Source organism: Nerophis ophidion, linkage group LG03 (assembly GCF_033978795.1).
Source record: "Nerophis ophidion isolate RoL-2023_Sa linkage group LG03, RoL_Noph_v1.0, whole genome shotgun sequence".
In the NCBI taxonomy this organism is placed as follows: Eukaryota; Metazoa; Chordata; class Actinopteri; order Syngnathiformes; family Syngnathidae; genus Nerophis; species Nerophis ophidion.
The window spans coordinates 18,028,614-18,048,608 of record NC_084613.1 but is presented as its reverse complement, the minus strand read 5'-3'; the positions used below and the strand labels follow the sequence as shown (position 1 = coordinate 18,048,608).

Below are 19,995 nucleotides of genomic sequence, written 5' to 3'. Positions count from 1 at the left end.
CGTGGTGAGAGCTGAGGACTAAAAAAAAGCGTGTTCTTACGGTTTCAGGCTCTGGAGGAAGCAGCAGCGACCGCGGCGGAGGAAGAGCGGCGGCGACTTCAGACCCAGGCAGACCTCCAGGACCGCTACAGGCTGGACCTGGAGAGAGAGAAGATGGTAGGTGGACAGCATGGAGTCCAGACCGCCTGGCAAGACCAGGATCCTGACTTTTGGTTGACAACGTCGTACTGTGGAAAACGTTTATGTCGACGCCGCTAATGATGTAGCCGGGGTCAAATTAGTCCCGGTTGGATACTTTTTTGTAATAACACATGGAGCAGGACTACAGGGGATGTCAACATAAGCAGACTTTTTTGTTGTTGTAATAACACAGTGTGGAGCAGTACTAAACGAGATGTCGACATAAGCGGACATTTTTTAATTTTTTAGTATTAACACAGTGCACCAGGACTAAAGGGGATGTCGACATAACCAAACATTTTTTAGTAATGGTAACACATGGACCAGGATTAAAGGGGTTGTTGACATAAGCGGACACTTTCTAGTAATGATAACACAAGGACCAGGACAAAAGGGGAGTTAGACATAAGCGGACGTTTTTAGTAATGATAATACAGTGGACCAGGACTCAAGGGGTTGTTGACATAAGCGGACACTTTCTCGTAATGATAGCACATGGACCAGGACTAAAGGAGATGTCGACATAAGCAAAAAAAAATTGGTAATAACACATGGACCAGGAATAAAGGCGCTGTCGACATAAGAGGACACTTTTCTAGTAATGATAACACATGGACCAGAACTGAAGGGGATGTCGACATAAGCGGACATTTTGAATATTGATAATACAGTGGACCAGGAATAAGGCGTTGTTGACATAAGCAGACACTTTTCTAGTAATGATAACACATGGACCAGAACTGAATGGGATGTCGACATAAGCGGACATTTTTAGTAATGATAATACAGTGGACCAGGAATAAGGTGTTGTTGACATAAGCGTACACTTTCTAGTAATGACAACACAAGGACCAGGACTAAAGGGGATGTCGACGTAAGCGGATATTTTTAGTAATGATAATACAGTGGATTAGGACTAAAGGGGTTGTTGACATAAGCGGATATTTTTAGTAATGATAATAGAGTGGATAAGGACTAAAGGGGTTGTTGACATAAGCGGACACTTTCTAGTAATGACAACACAAGGACCAGGACTAAAGGGGATGTCGACGTAAGCGGATATTTTTAGTAATGATAATAGAGTGGATAAGGACTAAAGGGGTTGTTGACATAAGCGGACACTTTCTAGTAATAATAACACATGGACCAGGAATAAGGGCGCTGTCGACATAAGCGGACACCTTTTTAGTAATGATAACACATGGACCAGAATTAAAGGGGATGTCGACATAAGCGGACATTTTTAGTAATGATAATACAGTGAACCAGGACTAAAGGGGTTGTTGACATAAGTGTACACTTTCCAGTAATGATAACACAAGGACCAGGACTAAAGGGGATGTCGACGTAAGCGGATATTTTTAGTAATGATAATACAGTGGATTAGGACTAAAGGGGTTGTTGACATAAGCGTATATTTTTAGTAATGATAATACAGTGGATTAGGACTAAAGGGGTTGTTGACATAAGCGTATATTTTTAGTAATGATAATACAGTGGATTAGGACTAAAGGGGTTGTTGACATAAGGAGCCATTTTTAGTAATGATAATACAGTGGACCAGGACTAAAGGGGATGTCGACATAAGCGGACAGAGCGGCTGGTCCACGTAGAAGGGTTGTGGACATAAACTGCAGTGTGTGGTTGAGGATTGTGTTGCCATGGTGACGTGTGCATGTTCAGGTGAGGCAGCAGATGGAGGAGCAGGTGGCCCAGAAGTCCACAGAAGTGGAACAGTACCTGCAGCGGGTCCAGGAGATGGAGGACATGTACCGGCGCCTGGAGGACGCCCTGGAGGACGAGAGGCGCGCCCGACAGGACGAGGAGACTGTCCGCAAGCTGCAGGCGCGGTCAGTCCTCAAAATGTCCACTTCCTGTTCCTGTCACTCTGTCTTCCTGCTCCTTTTGGACCATTCACTATGCTATTATCTGTAATATTTATATTATTATAAACTTATATTTGTCATATTACCAACTATAATATTTACATTATTGTAAAATAATATAATACTATAAACCATAATATTTATATGATTATAAACTAATATTTATATTATAAACAAATATTTATATTATAAACTGTTATATTTATCATATTATAAACTCTACTATTTATATTATTATAAACTAATATTATAAATGTAATATTTATATTATAAACTAATATTTATAATAATATGAACTGTAATATATTATAAACTGTAATATTTATCATATTATAAAAACTGTTATATTTGTCATTATAAACTGTACTATTTATATTATTATAAACTAATATTATAAATGTAATATTTATATTATAAACTAATATTTATAATATTATGAACTGTAATATTTATATTATAAACTGTAATATTTATCATATTATAACAACTGTTATTTGTCATATTATAAACTTTAATATTTATATTATAAACGGTAATATTAGTCATATTATAAACTGTAATATTCACAGTATTATAAACTAATATATTAACCGTAATATTGATATTATAAACTAATATGCACAATTTTATAAACTGTAATACTTATATTATTGTGAATTAATAATATTATAAACTGTAATATTTATATTATTATAAACTAATATTTATACTATAAATTAATAGTTATAATATTACAAACTGTAATATCATATTATAAACTGCACTATGTATATTATTATAAACTGTAATATTTATACTATAAACTAATATTTATAATGGTATGAACTGTAATATTTATAATATTATAAAAACTGTAATATTTGTCATATTACAAACTGTAATATTTATGATACAAACTGTAATATTTATACTATTATAAACTGTCATATTTATATTATAAACGGTAATATTTGTTATTTATATTAGCTAATATATTTGTCATATTATAAACTGTAATATTTGTATTATAAACTAATATTGATCATATTATGAACTGTATTATTTTTTATATTATAAACTGATATTTATATTATAAACTGTAATATTTATACTATAACCTGTTATATTTGTCATATTATAAACTAATATTTATATTATAAACTAATATTTAGATTGTTATAAACTCTAATAGTTGTCATATTATAAACTGTAATATTTCTTGTATTATAAATTGTAATGTTTATATTATTATAAACTGAAATATTTATATTATAAACTGTAATATTTGTTATTTATATTAGCTAATATATTTGTCATATTATAAACTGTAATATTTGTATTATAAACTAATATTGATCATATTATGAACTGTATTATTTTTTATATTATAAACTGATATTTATATTATAAACTGTAATATTTATACTATAACCTGTTATATTTGTCATATTATAAACTAATATTTATATTATTATAAACTAATATTTAGATTGTTATAAACTCTAATAGTTGTCATATTATAAACTGTAATATTTCTTGTATTATAAATTGTAATATTTATATTATTATAAACTGAAATATTTATATTGTTAAACTGTAATATTTGTCATATTATAAACTGTAATATGTATTATATTATAAACTGTTTTTTTTATATTATAAACTTTATAATTTATATTATAAACTGTAATATTTATCAAGTTAAAAACTGTAATAAATATATTATGAACTGGAGTATTTATATTATTATGAACTGTAATATTTATCATATTATAAACGGTAATGTTTATATTATTATAAACTGTAATATTTATATAGTTATAAACTGTAATATTTGTCATATTATAAACTGTAATATGTATATGATTAAAAACTAATATTTATATTACAAACTGTAATATTTATATTATAAACTGTAATATTTATTATGTTAAAAACTGTAATAAATATATTATAAACTAACATTTATAGTGTTATAACTGTAATATTTATATTGTTATAAACTGTAATATTTGTCATAATAATCTGTAATATGTATATGATTATAAACTAATATTTATATTATAAACTGTAATATTTATCATGTTAAAAAGAGTAATAAATATATTATAAACTGTGATATTTCTATTTTTATAAACTAATATTCATCATATTATAAACTGTAATGTTTATATTATTAAAAACTAATAACTATATCGTTATGAGCAGTAATATTTATCATATTACAAACTGTAATATTTATATGATTATAAACTGTAATATATATATTATACACTGTATAATTTGTATTATAAACTGTAATATTAATCACGTTAAAAACTGTAATAAATATATTATAAACTAACATTTATATTATTATAAACTGTTATTGTTATATTGTTTTAAACTCTACTATTTGTCATATTATATAAACTATAATATTTATATGATTATAAACTAATATTTATATTATAAACCATGGGTGTCAAACTCTGGCCCGCGGGCCAAATTTGGCCCGCCGTGTAATTTCACTTGGCCCTTGAAGCATTATCAAATTAACATTAGGCTGCTGTAACACCGCATTCACCGCTAATACTCTTACTTGCCAACCCTCACGATTTTTCCAGGAGACTCCCGAAGTTCAGTGTCCCTCCCAAATTTCATCCCGGGCAACAATATTGGGGGTGGACCTTAAAAGCACTGCCTTTGGCGTTCTCTACAACCTGTCGCCACGTCCGCTTTTCTTTCATACAAACAGCGTGCCAGCCCAGTCACATAATACACACACACACACACACACACACACAAGTGAATGCATCGCATACTTGGTCAACAGCTATACAGGTCACACTGAGGGTGGCCGTATAAACAACTTTAACACTGTTACAAATATACGCCACTCTGTGAACCCACACCAAACAAGAATGACACATTTCGGGAGAACACCCGCACTGTAACACAACATAAACACAACAGAACAAATACCCACAACCCCTTGCAGCACTAACTCTTCCGGGACGCTACAATATACACCCCCGCTATCACCAAACCCCGTCCACCTCAACCCCGCCGCCGAAAAGAGGCATTCCATTTTTATTTAAATTTGATTTGATATGCCATTGATATTTTTTATTTATTATTATTATTTGAAACCCGATTTCGCATGTCACTATAAATGTATATACTGTAAGCCTTGCTTGTTCAAAATTCAATGCAAAACTTGTTTGGGTCCCTATTAAAAGGTTAATTTGTTCAACCTCGGCCCGCTGCTTTGTTCGGTTTTAAATTTTGGCCCACTCTGTATTTGAGTTTGACACTTCTGTTATAAACTGTAAAATGTATCATGTTAAAAACTGTAATAAATATATTATAAACTGTAATATATATATTATTATAAACTGTAATATTTATATTATTATAAACTGTAATATTTATCATATTATAGACTGTAATATTTATATTGTTATAAACGGTAATACTTGTCATATAAACTTTAATATGTATATAATTATAAACTGATATATTTATATTGTTATAATGATATTTGTCATATTATAAACTGTAATACTTATATCATTATAAACTGAAATATTTATATTGTCTAAAACTGTAATATTTATATTGTCATAAACGGTAATATTTGTCATATTAAATACTGTAATATGTATATTATTATAAACTGTAATTTTCATATTGTTTTAAACTGTACTATTTGTCTTTATAAACTGTAATATTTATATCATTATAAACTGTAATATTTATATTGTATTAAATGGTAATATTTGTCATATTATAAACTGTAATATTTATATAATTATAAACTCTAATATTTGTCATTATAAACTGTAGTATTTATATGATTATAAACTAATTGTTTATATTATAAACTGTAATATTTATCATGTTAAAAACTAATAAGTATATTATAAACTGTAATATTTATCATATTATAAACTGTGATATTTATATTGTTATAAAAGGTAATATTTGTTATTATAAACTGTAATTTTTATATAATTATAAACTGTAATATTTATATTGTTATAAAAGGTAATATTTGTCATATTATAAACTGTAATATTTATATAATTATAAACTGTAATATTTATATTGTATTAAACGGTAATATTTTTCATATTATAAACTATTATATTTATGTCATTATAAACTGTAATATTTATATTGTTATAAACGGTAATATTTGTCATACTATAAACTGTAATATGTATATTATTATAAACTGTAATGTCTCTTATAAACTGTAATGTTTATATTATTATAAACTATACTATTTATATTGTTATAAATTGTATTATTTATATTATTATACGGGTGGTGGTGGTGCGAAATGATGCATTGCGGGTTATAGCCTGTTGCATTTCCTCTTAGTTCTTCCTTCCTCTCTGCTGACATTTACTTTCGAGCCCAGACGCCTTCTGGCCTTCACAGAGTCAGCAGAATCAGACCCGAACACAAACAAAGAACATAAACAAGGAGCTTGGCTCCAAGAAAGACACCACAGCTCCACCTGCTGGCTACTTTTACTTCTCTTCCATCATTGTCAACGCTCCTCAACTCAAATCCCAGAAAAGTGGAAATGATCTGTTCCAGAGTCAAAGTGTGGAACGCATGTGATGCCATTAGCCAGCGCTGCATGTTTGTGTGCTGCAGCTTACTGGAGGAGGAGGTGACCAAGAGAGCAGAGCTGGAGCAGATCCACCTGCGGCAGCAGCGGGCCATCTCCGAGACGCAGGCTGAGAAGCAGGAGCTGGAGAAGGAGCGCGAGGCCAAGGAGAGTGCCTTGCAGGACGCCATGGAGAAGCTGGAGCAGCTGCAACACGAGCGGCAGGGGGCGCTGGAGCAATACCAGGTCAGCAAGTTCGGACCTCACACTATTTACATCATCTTCTGTTCCTCATTTAACTGTGCAACTATTTGAGGAGTTACGGTAGTAGCCTTATTTTTAATTTGTGCAACTATTTGAGGGTTTACGGTAGTAGCCTTATTTTTAACTTGTGCAACTATTTGAGGAGTTACGGTTGTAGCCTTGTTTTAAATAGTGCAACTATTTGAGGGTTTACAGTAGTAGCCTTATTTTTAACGTGTGCAACTATTTGAGGGTTTACGGTGGTAGCCTTGATTTAACTAGTGCAACTATTTGAGGGTTTACGGTAGTAGCCTTATTTTTAAATTGTGCAACTATTTGAGGGTTTACGGTAGTAGCCTTATTTTGAAATTGTGCAACTATTTGAGGGTTTACGTAGTAGCCTTATTTTTAACTTGTGCAACTATTTGAGTGTTTATGGTAACCTTATTTTAACTTGTGCAACTATTTGAGGATTTACGGTAGCCTTATTTTAACTTGTGCAACTATTTGAGGGTTTACGGTAGTACCCTCATTTTTAACTTGTGCAACTATTTGAGGGTTTATGGTAACCTTATTTTAACTTGTGCAACTATTTGAGGATTTACGGTTGCCTTTTTTAACTTGTGGAACTATTTGAGGGTTTACGGTAGTAGCTTCATTTTTAACTTGTGCAACTATTTGAGGATTTACGGTAGTAGCCTTATTTTTAACTTGTGCAACTATTTGAGGGTTTACGGTAGTAGCCTTATTTTAAACTTGTGCAACTATTTGAGGGTTTACGGTAGTAGCCTTGTTTTTAACTTGTGGAACTATTTGAGGGTTTACGGTAGTAGCTTCATTTTTAACTTGTGCAACTATTTGAGGATTTACGGTTGTAGCCTTATTTTTAACTTGTGCAACTATTTGAGGGTTTACGGTAGTAGCCTTATTTTAAACTTGTGCAACTATTTGAGGGTTTACGGTAGTAGCCTTGTTTTTAACTAGTGCAACTATTTGAGGTTTTACGATAACCGTATTTTAACTTGTGCAACTATTTGGGATTTACGGTAGCCTTATTTTAACTTGTGCAACTATTTGAGGTTTTACGGTAGTAGCCTTATTTTAAACTGTGCAACTATTTCAGGATTTACGGTAACCTTATATTAACATGTGCAAATATTTGAGGATTTGCGGTAGTAGCCTTATTTTAGATTGTGCAACTATTTTGGGATTTACGGTAACCTTATTTTTACTTGTGCAGCTATTTGAGGATTTACAGTAGTAGCCCTATTTTAACTTTTGCAACTATTTGAGGACTTACGGTAACCTTATTTTAACTTGTGCAACTATTTCAGGGTTTACGGTAGTAGCCTAATTTTAACTTGTGGAACTATTTGAGGGTTTACGGTAGCCTTATTTTAACCTGTGCAACTATTTGAGGTTTTATGGTAGTAGCCTTATTTTAAGTTGTGCAACTATTTTAGGATTTACGTTAACCTTATTTTTACTTGTGCAACTATTTGAGGATTTACAGTAGTAGCCCTATTTAAACTTTTGCAACTTTTTGAGGGTTTTCTGTAGTAGCCTAATTTTAACTTGTGCAACTATTTGAGGATTTACGGTAACCTTATTTTTACTTGTGCAACTATTTGAGGATTTACAGTAGTAGCCCTATTTAAACTTTTGCAACTTTTTGAGGGTTTTCTGTAGTAGCCTAATTTTAACTTGTGCAACTATTTGAGGATTTACGGTAACCTTATTTTAACTTGTGCAACTATTTGAGGGTTTACGGTAGTAGCCTAATTTTAACTTGTGCAACTATTTCAGGATTTACGGTAACTATTTTAACTTGTGCAACTATTTGAGGGTTTACGGTAATAGCCTTATTTTTAACTTGTGCAACTATTTGAGGGTTTACGGTAGTAGCCTCATCTTAACTTGTGCAACTATTTGAAGATTTACTTAGTAGCCTTGTTTTAACTTGTGCAACTGTTTGAGGACTTACGATAACCTTATTTTAACTTGTGCAACTATTTGAGAGTTTACGGTAACCGTATTTTAACTTGTGCAACTATTTAAGGATTTACAATAGTAGCCTCATTTTAACTTGTGCAACTATTAAAGGGTTTACGGTAACCTTATTTTAACTTGGGCAATTATTTGAGGATTTATAGGAGTAGCCTTATTCTAACTTGTGCAACTGTGTGTGTGTGTGTTTGTGTGTGTGCGTCAGACGGTGATGAGGAAGCTAGAAGACGCCGCCAACAACACTAAGACCTGGAAGCACAAAGTGGCGGAACACGAGGGCTTCCTGCGCCTCATCCAGCCAGGTAACCACGGTAATGGCGACCCACCATAACACGCCCACTTTTACTCGCCTTCTCTTCCCGACAGGTTCCAAGGGCCAGCAGCTGATCACCAACTGGGGCCCGGCGGCGTTCTCCGACGGCGAGCTGAGCCTGCGTGAGAAGAAATGGCAGGAGATGAAGAACCAGGTGACTCAGGCTCAGTAGGAGCGGCTAAGTTAGCAGCGACCTTCTCGCGACATGACAACACAACTCTCAGTACCGTCGCACACAAACACAATAACACAATATCCTAAACATGTTTTGTGAAGTTTATCAGACATCAACTTCACTGCCTTTGTCAAGGGGGGGGGGTACCTAATCCATTGTCCAGGTTAACTTTTGCCGGTTTAATAAATCTAGATAAAAATGTAAATATGTTATTTTGATGTGCCGTCTGATAAGATTTTATGTGTGTGCGTGTGTGTGTTCTCCAAACAGTGAAAATGCTAACTTTTTAACACTTGCTGTAAAGCTATTGTTTTTATGTAAACAAATCAATAAAACATGTGGAATTATTACTATTAGTTTTTTTTTCATTTAGAGGGGAAGGAACCAATAGAAGAATATTTTTAAAAGAAAAATGTTGCTTTAATATGCAATTTAACACTGAGACTGCAAGTTTGTGTTGGGGTCACTGCAATGAACTGCCAGCAGAGGGCGCTGAAGGACTATAACACTTTGGGCAGAAGTCACACTGACCAAACTCCTGAAATTGTATCCTGCCTTCAAGCCCCATGACTCCTAATACACTAAACATGATACCTTTTGACCAGGTTAAATACACTAAACATACATTTTGACAAGTGTTAAATGAATTAAACATGATACCTTTTGACCAGGGTTAAATACACTAAACGTTAGCCATTTTGATTAGGGTTAAATACACTAAACATTAGAAATTTTGACCAGTTTAAATACACTAAACATTATACCTTTTGACCAGGGTTAAATGCACTAAACATTAATACCTTTTGACCAGGTTAAATACACTAAAAATTATACCTTTTGACCAGGTCAAATGCACTTAACATTATACCTTTTATACCAGGGTTAAATACACTAAAAATTATAACTTTTGACCAGGGTTGAATACACTAAACATTAGAAATTTTGACCAGGTTAAATACACTAAACATTATACCTTTTGACCAGGGTTAAATGCACTAAACATTACCTTTTGACCAGGTTAAATGCACTAAACATTATACCTTTTGACCAGGTTAAATACACAACATTATACCTTTTGACCAGGGTTAAATACACTAAACATTATACATTTTGACCAGGGTTAAATGCACTAAACATTATACTTTTTGACCAGGCTTAAATACACTAAACATTATACCTTTTGACTAGGGTTAAATGCACTAAACATTATTACCTTTTGACTAGGGTTAAATGCACTAAACATTATACATTTTGACCAGGGTTGAATACATTAAACATTATACCTTTTGACCAGGGTTAAATACACTAAACATTATGCATTTTGACTAGGGTTAAATGCACTAAAAATTATACTTTTTGACCAAGGTTATATACACTAAACATTATACATTTTGACCGGGGTTAAATGCACTAAACATTATTACCTTTTGACTAGGTTAAATGCACTAAACATTAAACCTTTTGACCAGGTTAAATACAATAAACATTATACCTTTTGACCTGGATTAAATACACTAAACATATTTTTTGACCAGGTTGAATACACTAAACATTATACCTTTTAACCAGTGTTAAATACACTAAACATGATACTTTTTCACCAGAATTAAATACAGTAAACATGATACTTTAACAGGATTAAATACACTAAACACGATATGTTTTCAACAAGATGTAAAACACTAAACATTATTCTTTAACAGGAATAAAAACACTAAACATGATAGGTTTTCAACAAGATGAAAAACAATAAACATGATAATTTTTAACAGGATTAAATACACTAAACATGATACTTTAACAGGATGAAAAACACTAAACATCATACTTTTTAACAGGATTAAATACACTAAACATTATACTTTAACAGGATGAAAAACACTAAACATCATACTTTTTAACATGATTAAATACAGTAAACATTATACTTTTTAACAGGATGAAAAACATTAAACATGATACTTTTTAACAGGATTAAATACACTAAACATTATACTTTTTAACAGGATGAAAAACATTAAACATGATACTTTTTAACAGGATTAAATACACTAAACATGATACTTTAACAGGATTAAAAACACTAAACATGATACTTTTTAACCGGATGAAATACCCTAAACATGATCCTTTTTAACAGGATTAAATACACTAAACATGGTACTTTAATGGGACTAAAAACACTAAACATGATATGTTTTCAACAAGATGATACTTTAACAGGATGAAATACACTAAACATGATTCTTTTTAACAAGATTAAATACACTAAACATTATACTTTTTAATAGGATGAAATATACTAAACATGATACTTTAACAGGATGAAAAACAATACACATGATACTTTCTAACAGGAATAAATACACTAAATATGATACTTTTTAACAGGATTAAATACACTAAACATTATACTTTTTAACAGGACGAAAAATATTAAACATGATACTTTTTAACAGGATTAAATACACTTAACATGATACTTTAACAAGATTACAAACACTGAACACGACATGTTTTCAACAAGATGAAAAACACTAAACATGATCCTTTTTAACAGGATTAAATACACTAAACATGATACTTTAACAGGATGAAAAACACGAAACAGGATACTTTTCAACAGTACAGATGCTGACCTAAAAGCCTGTTGGTTCTGGCCGGCTGTAAAAAGGTGTTCACCATTGATGATACATTATTATATAAAAGACTGATCAGCGTTACAGGCTGCAGCACAAAGTTGGGAAGTCTAGCACGTAAAAAGTGTCAAAGTGACCTGAATTGCTTTCATTTTGGCGCGTTGGAGGCTCTGCGGCCGATTTGCTGGAGTGCTGGGACTACACAGCCGTGACACAATGGTCAACATTGTTGAATGCAACACGTAACAAAAAGTTCCTCCTTGTAAAAAAAAAAAAGTCCTCTTTTAGAAAGTGACAAGCTCCCCCAAACATCCCCGTCCTGGCTAATGGACTCCATCCTCCTGTCGTGCAAGCGTCTTCAGCGCGAGAGGCGGCGGCGGCACAGAGCGAGCGAGCACACAGCAGAAAATGTGCGGCCCAGATGCGCTCGGTGCGGCTTTACGCAACCAGATGGAACGTCACATGTGCGCCGCCGACAACAACCCCCAGCGGCGTCTGCATCCCATCACCTCTTCAAACACCCTCCGCGCTCCTCGGCCGGCGTCCAACCATCGCGCATTCTTAGGAAGTGATGCAAAGCAGAAAGGCGTTCGATTCCCGATCTGGAACTCATCGCGGGGGACGGGGGGGTGGGTGGGGGGAGCGTCCCAGGAATTCCAAACGTACAGCGTTAGACCGGTGGAGGAATTCTGGGTATGTACGGCGACCCGGGGTTGTCGGGAGGTTGTTGAGGCCAACAAAGTCTTAGGGCGGTCAACAAAAACGGCCTTCCTCTCGCCGTGGACCCTGTGGTTGTGGCTTGTGCAGCCATTTGAGACACTCGTGATTTAGGGCTAAACAAATAAACTTTGATTGATTGATTGATATGTGCGACTCCAATAACACGTGTCGTCTTGGGGACTCGCTGTCAGGCTTGCCCCTGACAGTTTGTGTTTTAGTTTTTCCTGTGTGTGTGTAGTATTTAGTCTGTTTCCTGTCTTTCTCTCCCTGAGTGCTGTGTCCCCTCATCTGCGGCTGATTGGCACCTGGCCACACCTGGGGTCAATCAGCCCGCTCCTATTTAGACCTGTTTTCCCATCCAGTCAGTGCTGGATATTTGTCGATGTCACTTCCGGATTGTCGCTCCTGTCGTGTGGTAAGCTATATTTTGGTATCTGTTCGTAGCTTACTGTCTTTTGTTCCCTGCTTCCGTTTTGTTTACATTCTACAAGTAACGACTTCTGTTTTCCTATTCGCTACCCACTAGCTTCCACACTAGGCCCTTTTGTTTTTGCTAGCTTCCATGCTAAGCTCCTTTTGTTTTCTAGCTCCCATGCTAGCTCTTTTAGTTTTGTTATCCGCCTCATGCGCGCTTTTTGTTGTGCCCCTTTTGTTGTTATTCTAGTATTTTAATTAAAACATGTTTACCTGCAAAATGCCTGCCTCCTTCTCTGCATCTTGGGGTTCGTCACAAACAAACTCTGACACTCGCAAAGATGGAAACGCTCAAAAACTCCTCTGCACACACGCGATACGGCCGGAGACTGTATCACGATATTGGTGTTTCATAGCGATCCATATCGATAACTTTTGATATCTTTTATGACCTACTTAGGAGAAAGAAAACAATTATTGAATATAAACATTTTTATTTCAAATATAACCCTGATTACTGTAAATTACTTTTTTAATACGCTTTGAACCCTTCGGCTTATAAACCGGTGCGGCCACATTATGGGTTTTTCTTCACAGTGACTTTTTTTGAGTTTGTGAGTGTTGTCTTGTGTTTCGTGCTTTGGTTCCTGTCCTGTGCTTTTATTTTGGTGGCTCTTCCTGTTGTGTCAGTGTTTCTCCGACTCCAATAACAACGCTTCATTGTCTCAACTCTTCGTGACCCGACGTGGACCCGACTTAAAAAATTTGAAAAAATGATTTGGGTGTTACCATTTAGTGGTCAATTGTACGGAATATGTACTGTACTGTGCAATCTACTAATAAAAAATTCAATCAATCAATCAAGTCGTCTTGAGGACTCACTCAAAAAGTCACCGGGAAACTCCCCTAGACACACGTGATACAGCTAGAGACTGTATCACGATATTGGTGTTTCATAGTGATCCATATCGATAACTTTTGATATCTTTTATGACCTACTTAGGAGAAAGAAAACAATTATTGAATATAAACATTTTTATTTCAAATATAACCCTGATTACTGTAAATTACTTTTTTAATACGCTTTGAACCCTTCGGCTTATAAACCGGTGCGGCCACATTATGGGTTTTTCTTCACAGTGACTTTTTTTGAGTTTGTGAGTGTTGTCTTGTGTTTCGTGCTTTGGTTCCTGTCCTGTGCTTTTATTTTGGTGGCTCTTCCTGTTGTGTCAGTGTTTCTCCGACTCCAATAACAACGCTTCATTGTCTCAACTCTTTGTGACCCGACGTGGACCCGACTTAAAAAATTTGAAAAAATGATTTGGGTGTTACCATTTAGTGGTCAATTGTACGGAATATGTACTGTAGTGTGCAATCTACTAATAAAAAAATTCAATCAATCAATCAAGTCGTCTTGAGGACTCACTCAAAAAGTCACCGGGAAACTCCCCTAGACACACGTGATACAGCTAGAGACTGTATCACGATATAGATGTTTCATAGCGATCCATATCGATAACTCTTTTATGACCTACTGAGAAGAAAGAAAACAATTATTGAATGTAAAAATTTTTTTATTTCAAATACAACCCCTATGATTACTGTGAATTACTTTTTTTTATACGCTTTGAAACCTGCGGCTTATAAATCGGTGCGGCCAAATTATGGGGTTTTCTCACTGGGGCCTATTTTGAGTTTGTGAGTGTTGTCCTGTGTTTTATGCTTTAGTTCCTGTCCTGTGCTTTTATTTTGGTGGCTCTTCCTGTTGTGTCAGTGTTTCTGCTTAACCACTTGACTCCTTTTTGAGCGCTGTTCCCCGCACCTGTTTTGTGTTTTCAATTAGGACTATTCAAGTTGAGTCGTGGCTACTATTCTTTGTATTTAATACTTATTCATGTCGACCCTTTTTCTACCTGCCGTGAGTTTGAATTTTTATTTTTTTCTTGCTGTGTTCCAGCATTCCGTTTTGTTGTTCTGCAGCCTGTCAGTTTTAGTTTTGTCTTTACAAAAGCCTTCCCTATACTTTTGGTGCACTTCCAAGCGGCACTCGTCTTTTGTTTGTTTTTTTGTCATCACTCTCCTCCTCATCTTTTCTGCATCTTGTGTTATTGTTTGCGCTTTGGCGCCATCTTTCGGACGAGTTCGCTTACTGCAGGTGCTGCATTGCCCTTCAGTTTCGACTCGTGCTGTCAACCGGGAGTACAATTGCTGTTTCATTTTCTAGCCGTTGGAGAGCTAGCTTAGGTTGTGAGTTCAAACCCCGGCCGAGTCATACCAAAGACTATAAAAATGGGACCCATTACCTCCCTGCTTGGCTTGCAGCATCAAGAGTTGGAATTGGGGGTTAATTCACCAAAAATGATTCCCGGGCGCGGCCACCGCTGCTTCCCACTGCTCCGCTCACCTCCCAGGGGGTGATCAAGGGTGATGGGTCAAATGCAGAGAATAATTTCGCCACACTTCGTGAGTGTGTGACAATCATTGGTACTTTAACTTGTGATGCAAGTGGGTCGATGACGATGACTTCTGTTTTGTTTGATTCCCCGTTTTACTGCCTTGTTTGGAAACAATTAAGGTTTGTAAATTAACATTTACGAAATATTTCTGTGTAAATAACTAATTTCACAAAGAAAAGTAAAGAACAATGGGAGGAGCGATCGCATCGATTCATTGACACGTCTGTATGACTGCATGATTGTACTCCCCGGTCAGCGAGTGTGCCGTGTTTTTGACTTGATGTATTATTTTCAGCCTTTTTATTCAAGTCTTCTGTCAACTGTCCTTGCGGGACATCCCGTGAAGACGGCAGAAAGACCACCGAAAGTTTCTTTGAAGATGAATAAGACAATCTGATGATGAACACACATCTACGGTGGCCGCCAAAGGTCACAACAATGCAAAAACCACAACACAACATTAAAAAAACAACACCGCAACAAAAAAAACGCAGTACAAAAGCCACAACACAACAACAAACACGGCAGCACAGCAACAGAAAACCAGCAACAAAAAAAACACAACCAAACCCCCAACACAACATTAAACCACAACACAGCAACAAAAAACACAACAAAACCCCCAACACAACAACATAAAACCACAACGCAGCAACAACAAAAACACAACACAACATAAAACCACCACAACAACAAAACACAACATAAAACCACAGCACAACAAAAAACACAACACCAAAAAAACTACATAAAACTAAAACCAACAACAAAAAAACCACAACACAACCACAAACAACACAACACAACGTTACAAAAAACACAACGCCGCAACAAAAAACACAATGACAAAACCACAGTACAACACATCACAACATCAAACCACAACAACATAAAACCACAACAACATAAAAACACAACAAAAACCACAACACAACCACAAAAAACAACATAAAACTAAAACCAACAACATAAAACCACAACACAACGCAGCAACAAAAAAACACAACAAAACCCCCGACATAACAACATAAACCCACAACAGAGCAACAAAAAAACACAACAAAAAATCAAACTGCAGCACAACATTAAACCACAACACAACAACATTAAACAACATAAAACCACCACTACAACAAAACACATTAAACCACAGCACAACAACCACAAAACACAACACCAAAAAACAACATAAGACTGAAACCAACAACAAAAACCCACAACCACAAAAAACACAACACAACATTACAAAAAATACAACGCCGCAACAAAAAACACAATGACATAAAACCACAGTACAACAACACAACATCAAACCACAACACAACAACATAAAAACACAACAAAAACCACAACACACCCACAAAAAACAACGTAAGACTAAAACCAACAACATAAAACCACAACACAACGCCGCAACAAAAAACACAACATTAAACCACAGTACAACAACAATCACAACATAACGTCAAACCACAACACAACATCAAACAACACAGCAACATAAAACCACAACACAACAACAACAAACACAACACAACATAAACACAACAACAACAACCCTCCAAAAACACAACATAAACCTAAAACCAACTACATAAAACCACAACACAGCAACAACAAACGCAAAACAACATAAAAGCACAGCTCAATATAAAACCATAAAACAACATAAAAACACAACATAAAACCCCAGCACAACAACTAACAATACAACAACATAAAACCACGACACAACAATAGAAGAACACAACAATATAAAACCACAACAAAAAACACGAAACAACATAAAACCACAGCACAACATAAAACAACAAAAAAAACACAACATTAAACCCTAGCACAACAACTAAAAGCACAAAAATATAAAACCAAAACAATACAACAACATAAAACCAAAACACGACAATATAAAAACAACAATATAAAACCACAACACAGCAACAAAAAAACACAACACAACATAAAACCACAATACAACAACAATCCTACAACACAACAATACAAAAACACTACAATATAAAACCACAAAATAAAAACACAACAGAACACCACAATACAACAACATAAAACCACAACACAACAATAAAAAAACAATGATATAAAACCACAACATAACATTCAATGTTGCTGTTTTGTTTGCATTTGTTGTGAAACTTCGTACAAATCCCTGAACAGGATGTGCGAGTGAGAGTAAATCATCTCTGAGTATCGCCATTCATCCATTTTTTCCAGAATCGAACCTTGAACCTTTTTAACCGTCGTCTCGCCAACATCAACACACACATCTACTGTGCGGCAGAAAGCGAACTTCAAGAGTGCAAGGATGACAACTTTGGGACAAAGATTGGGCTCCATGTGGCCACAGTGCTGTGTGATATCACGATATATATCGCAATTAGGGATGGGTATCGATTTATAGGCACTGACTGAATTCCGTCAGTACAAGCAGTTATCAATAAATCCAATCAAACAGACTTATTTTGATAGCTGTGTTGCACGTGAGGTCACGTCCTGTTGTGGACTAAAACCCCGACTTACGTAAACCAAACTCCCTCCCAGTAATGTCACAGTCAACACCAACAAAGCAAGTATGCTTGGTAAAAAAACGATCCAACGTAAAGTATGGCATCACTCTTTGAAAATGCTCTAACTTGATGCAAATGTACATTAGATTTGCTACAAACAGGCTACTGTTAGCATTAGCGACTTTAGATGGGGATTTCAACACCTCCAGATTTGGTAATAAAATGTATACTATGTTACAATCTAACAGCAGCTGTGTAATAAGCACAGCACTTACAGTATAAACACTTTGTAGGGCGCATCAAAACACATTTAAAGGGGAACATTATCACCAGACCTATGTAAGCGTCAATATATACCTTGATGTTGCAGAAAAAAGACCATATGTTTTTTTAACGGATTTCCGAACTCTAAAAGGGTGAATTTGGCGATCTAAACGCCTTTCAATTGTTCGCTGTCGGAGCGATGACCTTTGACCCGTGACGTTACAATGGGAAGCAATCCGCCGTTTTCTCAAACACATTACACACACAAGTCAAATTAGCTCTGTTATTTTCCGTTTTTTCGACTGTTTTCTGTACCTTGGAGACATCATGCCTCGTCGGAGGGTGTAACAACAGGATCAGGGATGAATTCAAATTGATTTACGTGGAGTGTGCATCGATTAGCACGGCATGCTAATCAATGCTAAAATGCTATGTAGGCTAGCTGTATGTACATATTGCATCGTTATGCCTCATTTGTAGCTTTATTTGCATCCAGCCTTTCCCTCCACCCACATTTAATGCCAGACAAACACATACCAGTCGACGGATTTAAGTTGCACCAGTGTCAAAAGATGCAAAAGTCCCTCGTTTGTTCTGCACATTTTACCGGCGATGCTACGACAGACATGGCACAGCGATGTGTGGATATCCTGCGACACTCAAAGCAGATGCATTTCCAACGATAAAGTCAACGAAATCACAAAGGTGAGTTTTGTTGATGTTATTGACTTGTGTGCTAATCAGACATATTTGGTCGCGGCATGACTGCCAGCTAATCGATGCTAACATGCTATTTAGGCTAGCTCTAGGTACATTCGTAGCTATATTTGCATCCAGCCTTTCCTTCTACCCACATTTATTGCCAAACCAACACTTACTAATCGACGGATTTAAGTTGCTCCAGTGGTCAAAAGATGCAATCGTAGGGGATAACGCGATCGCCGAATAGCTTCAATAGCTATTCGCTCAATAGCTTCAGTTTCTTCTTCAATTTCGTTTTCGCTATCTGCCTCCACACTCCAACCATCCGTTTCAATACATGCGTAATCTGTTAAATAGTTTAAGCCGCTGAAATCCGAGTCTGAATCCGAGCTAATGTCGCTATATCTTGCTCTGCTAACCGCCATGTTGTTTGTATTGGCATCACTAGATGACGTCACAGGAAAATGGATGGTGGATTTGCAGATAGCGAAAATCAGGCACTTTATAGCCTCTTTTTGGGATATTCCATGATGGGTAACATTTTGAAAAAAACTTCGAAAAATAAAATTAGCCACTGGGAACTGATTTTTATTGGTTTTAACCCTTCTGAAATTGTGATAATGTTCCCCTTTAACTTCTTGGCAAAAGCTAGCCTAGCCATTACTGCCATCTAATGTTTTGGAAGTGCAACTGCATTGCAAATGAGACTTACATTTAGATAGAAAACAAGATATAACAACTGGACAGCACAGTTATCATAATGTGCTATTATTTTAAAGGTAAAAGTTAAAAATGTAATTGTATTGTCAAACAATTAACAATTATTAACACACAAAAAAGTACCAAAATTGATACCGTTGAGTGTCGATTCCCAGGTACCGGAAATTGG

At 35.1% G+C, this 19,995-nt stretch overlaps 1 protein-coding gene across 1 annotated transcript in view; it reads left to right on the top strand.

Moving 5' to 3' along the window:
- The window catches only part of swap70b (switching B cell complex subunit SWAP70b), a 39,953-nt gene extending 30,217 nt beyond the window's left edge, over positions 1–9,736 (top strand). The window contains exons 8-12 of the mRNA XM_061894467.1: positions 49–156; positions 1,864–2,030; positions 6,696–6,894; positions 9,104–9,200; positions 9,265–9,736. Coding sequence (XP_061750451.1) covers positions 49–156; positions 1,864–2,030; positions 6,696–6,894; positions 9,104–9,200; positions 9,265–9,383 — 690 coding nt within the window. The 3' untranslated portion in view covers positions 9,384–9,736. The remainder of the gene's footprint in view (positions 1–48; positions 157–1,863; positions 2,031–6,695; positions 6,895–9,103; positions 9,201–9,264) is intronic.
- Positions 9,737–19,995: the final 10,259 nt, after the last annotated feature.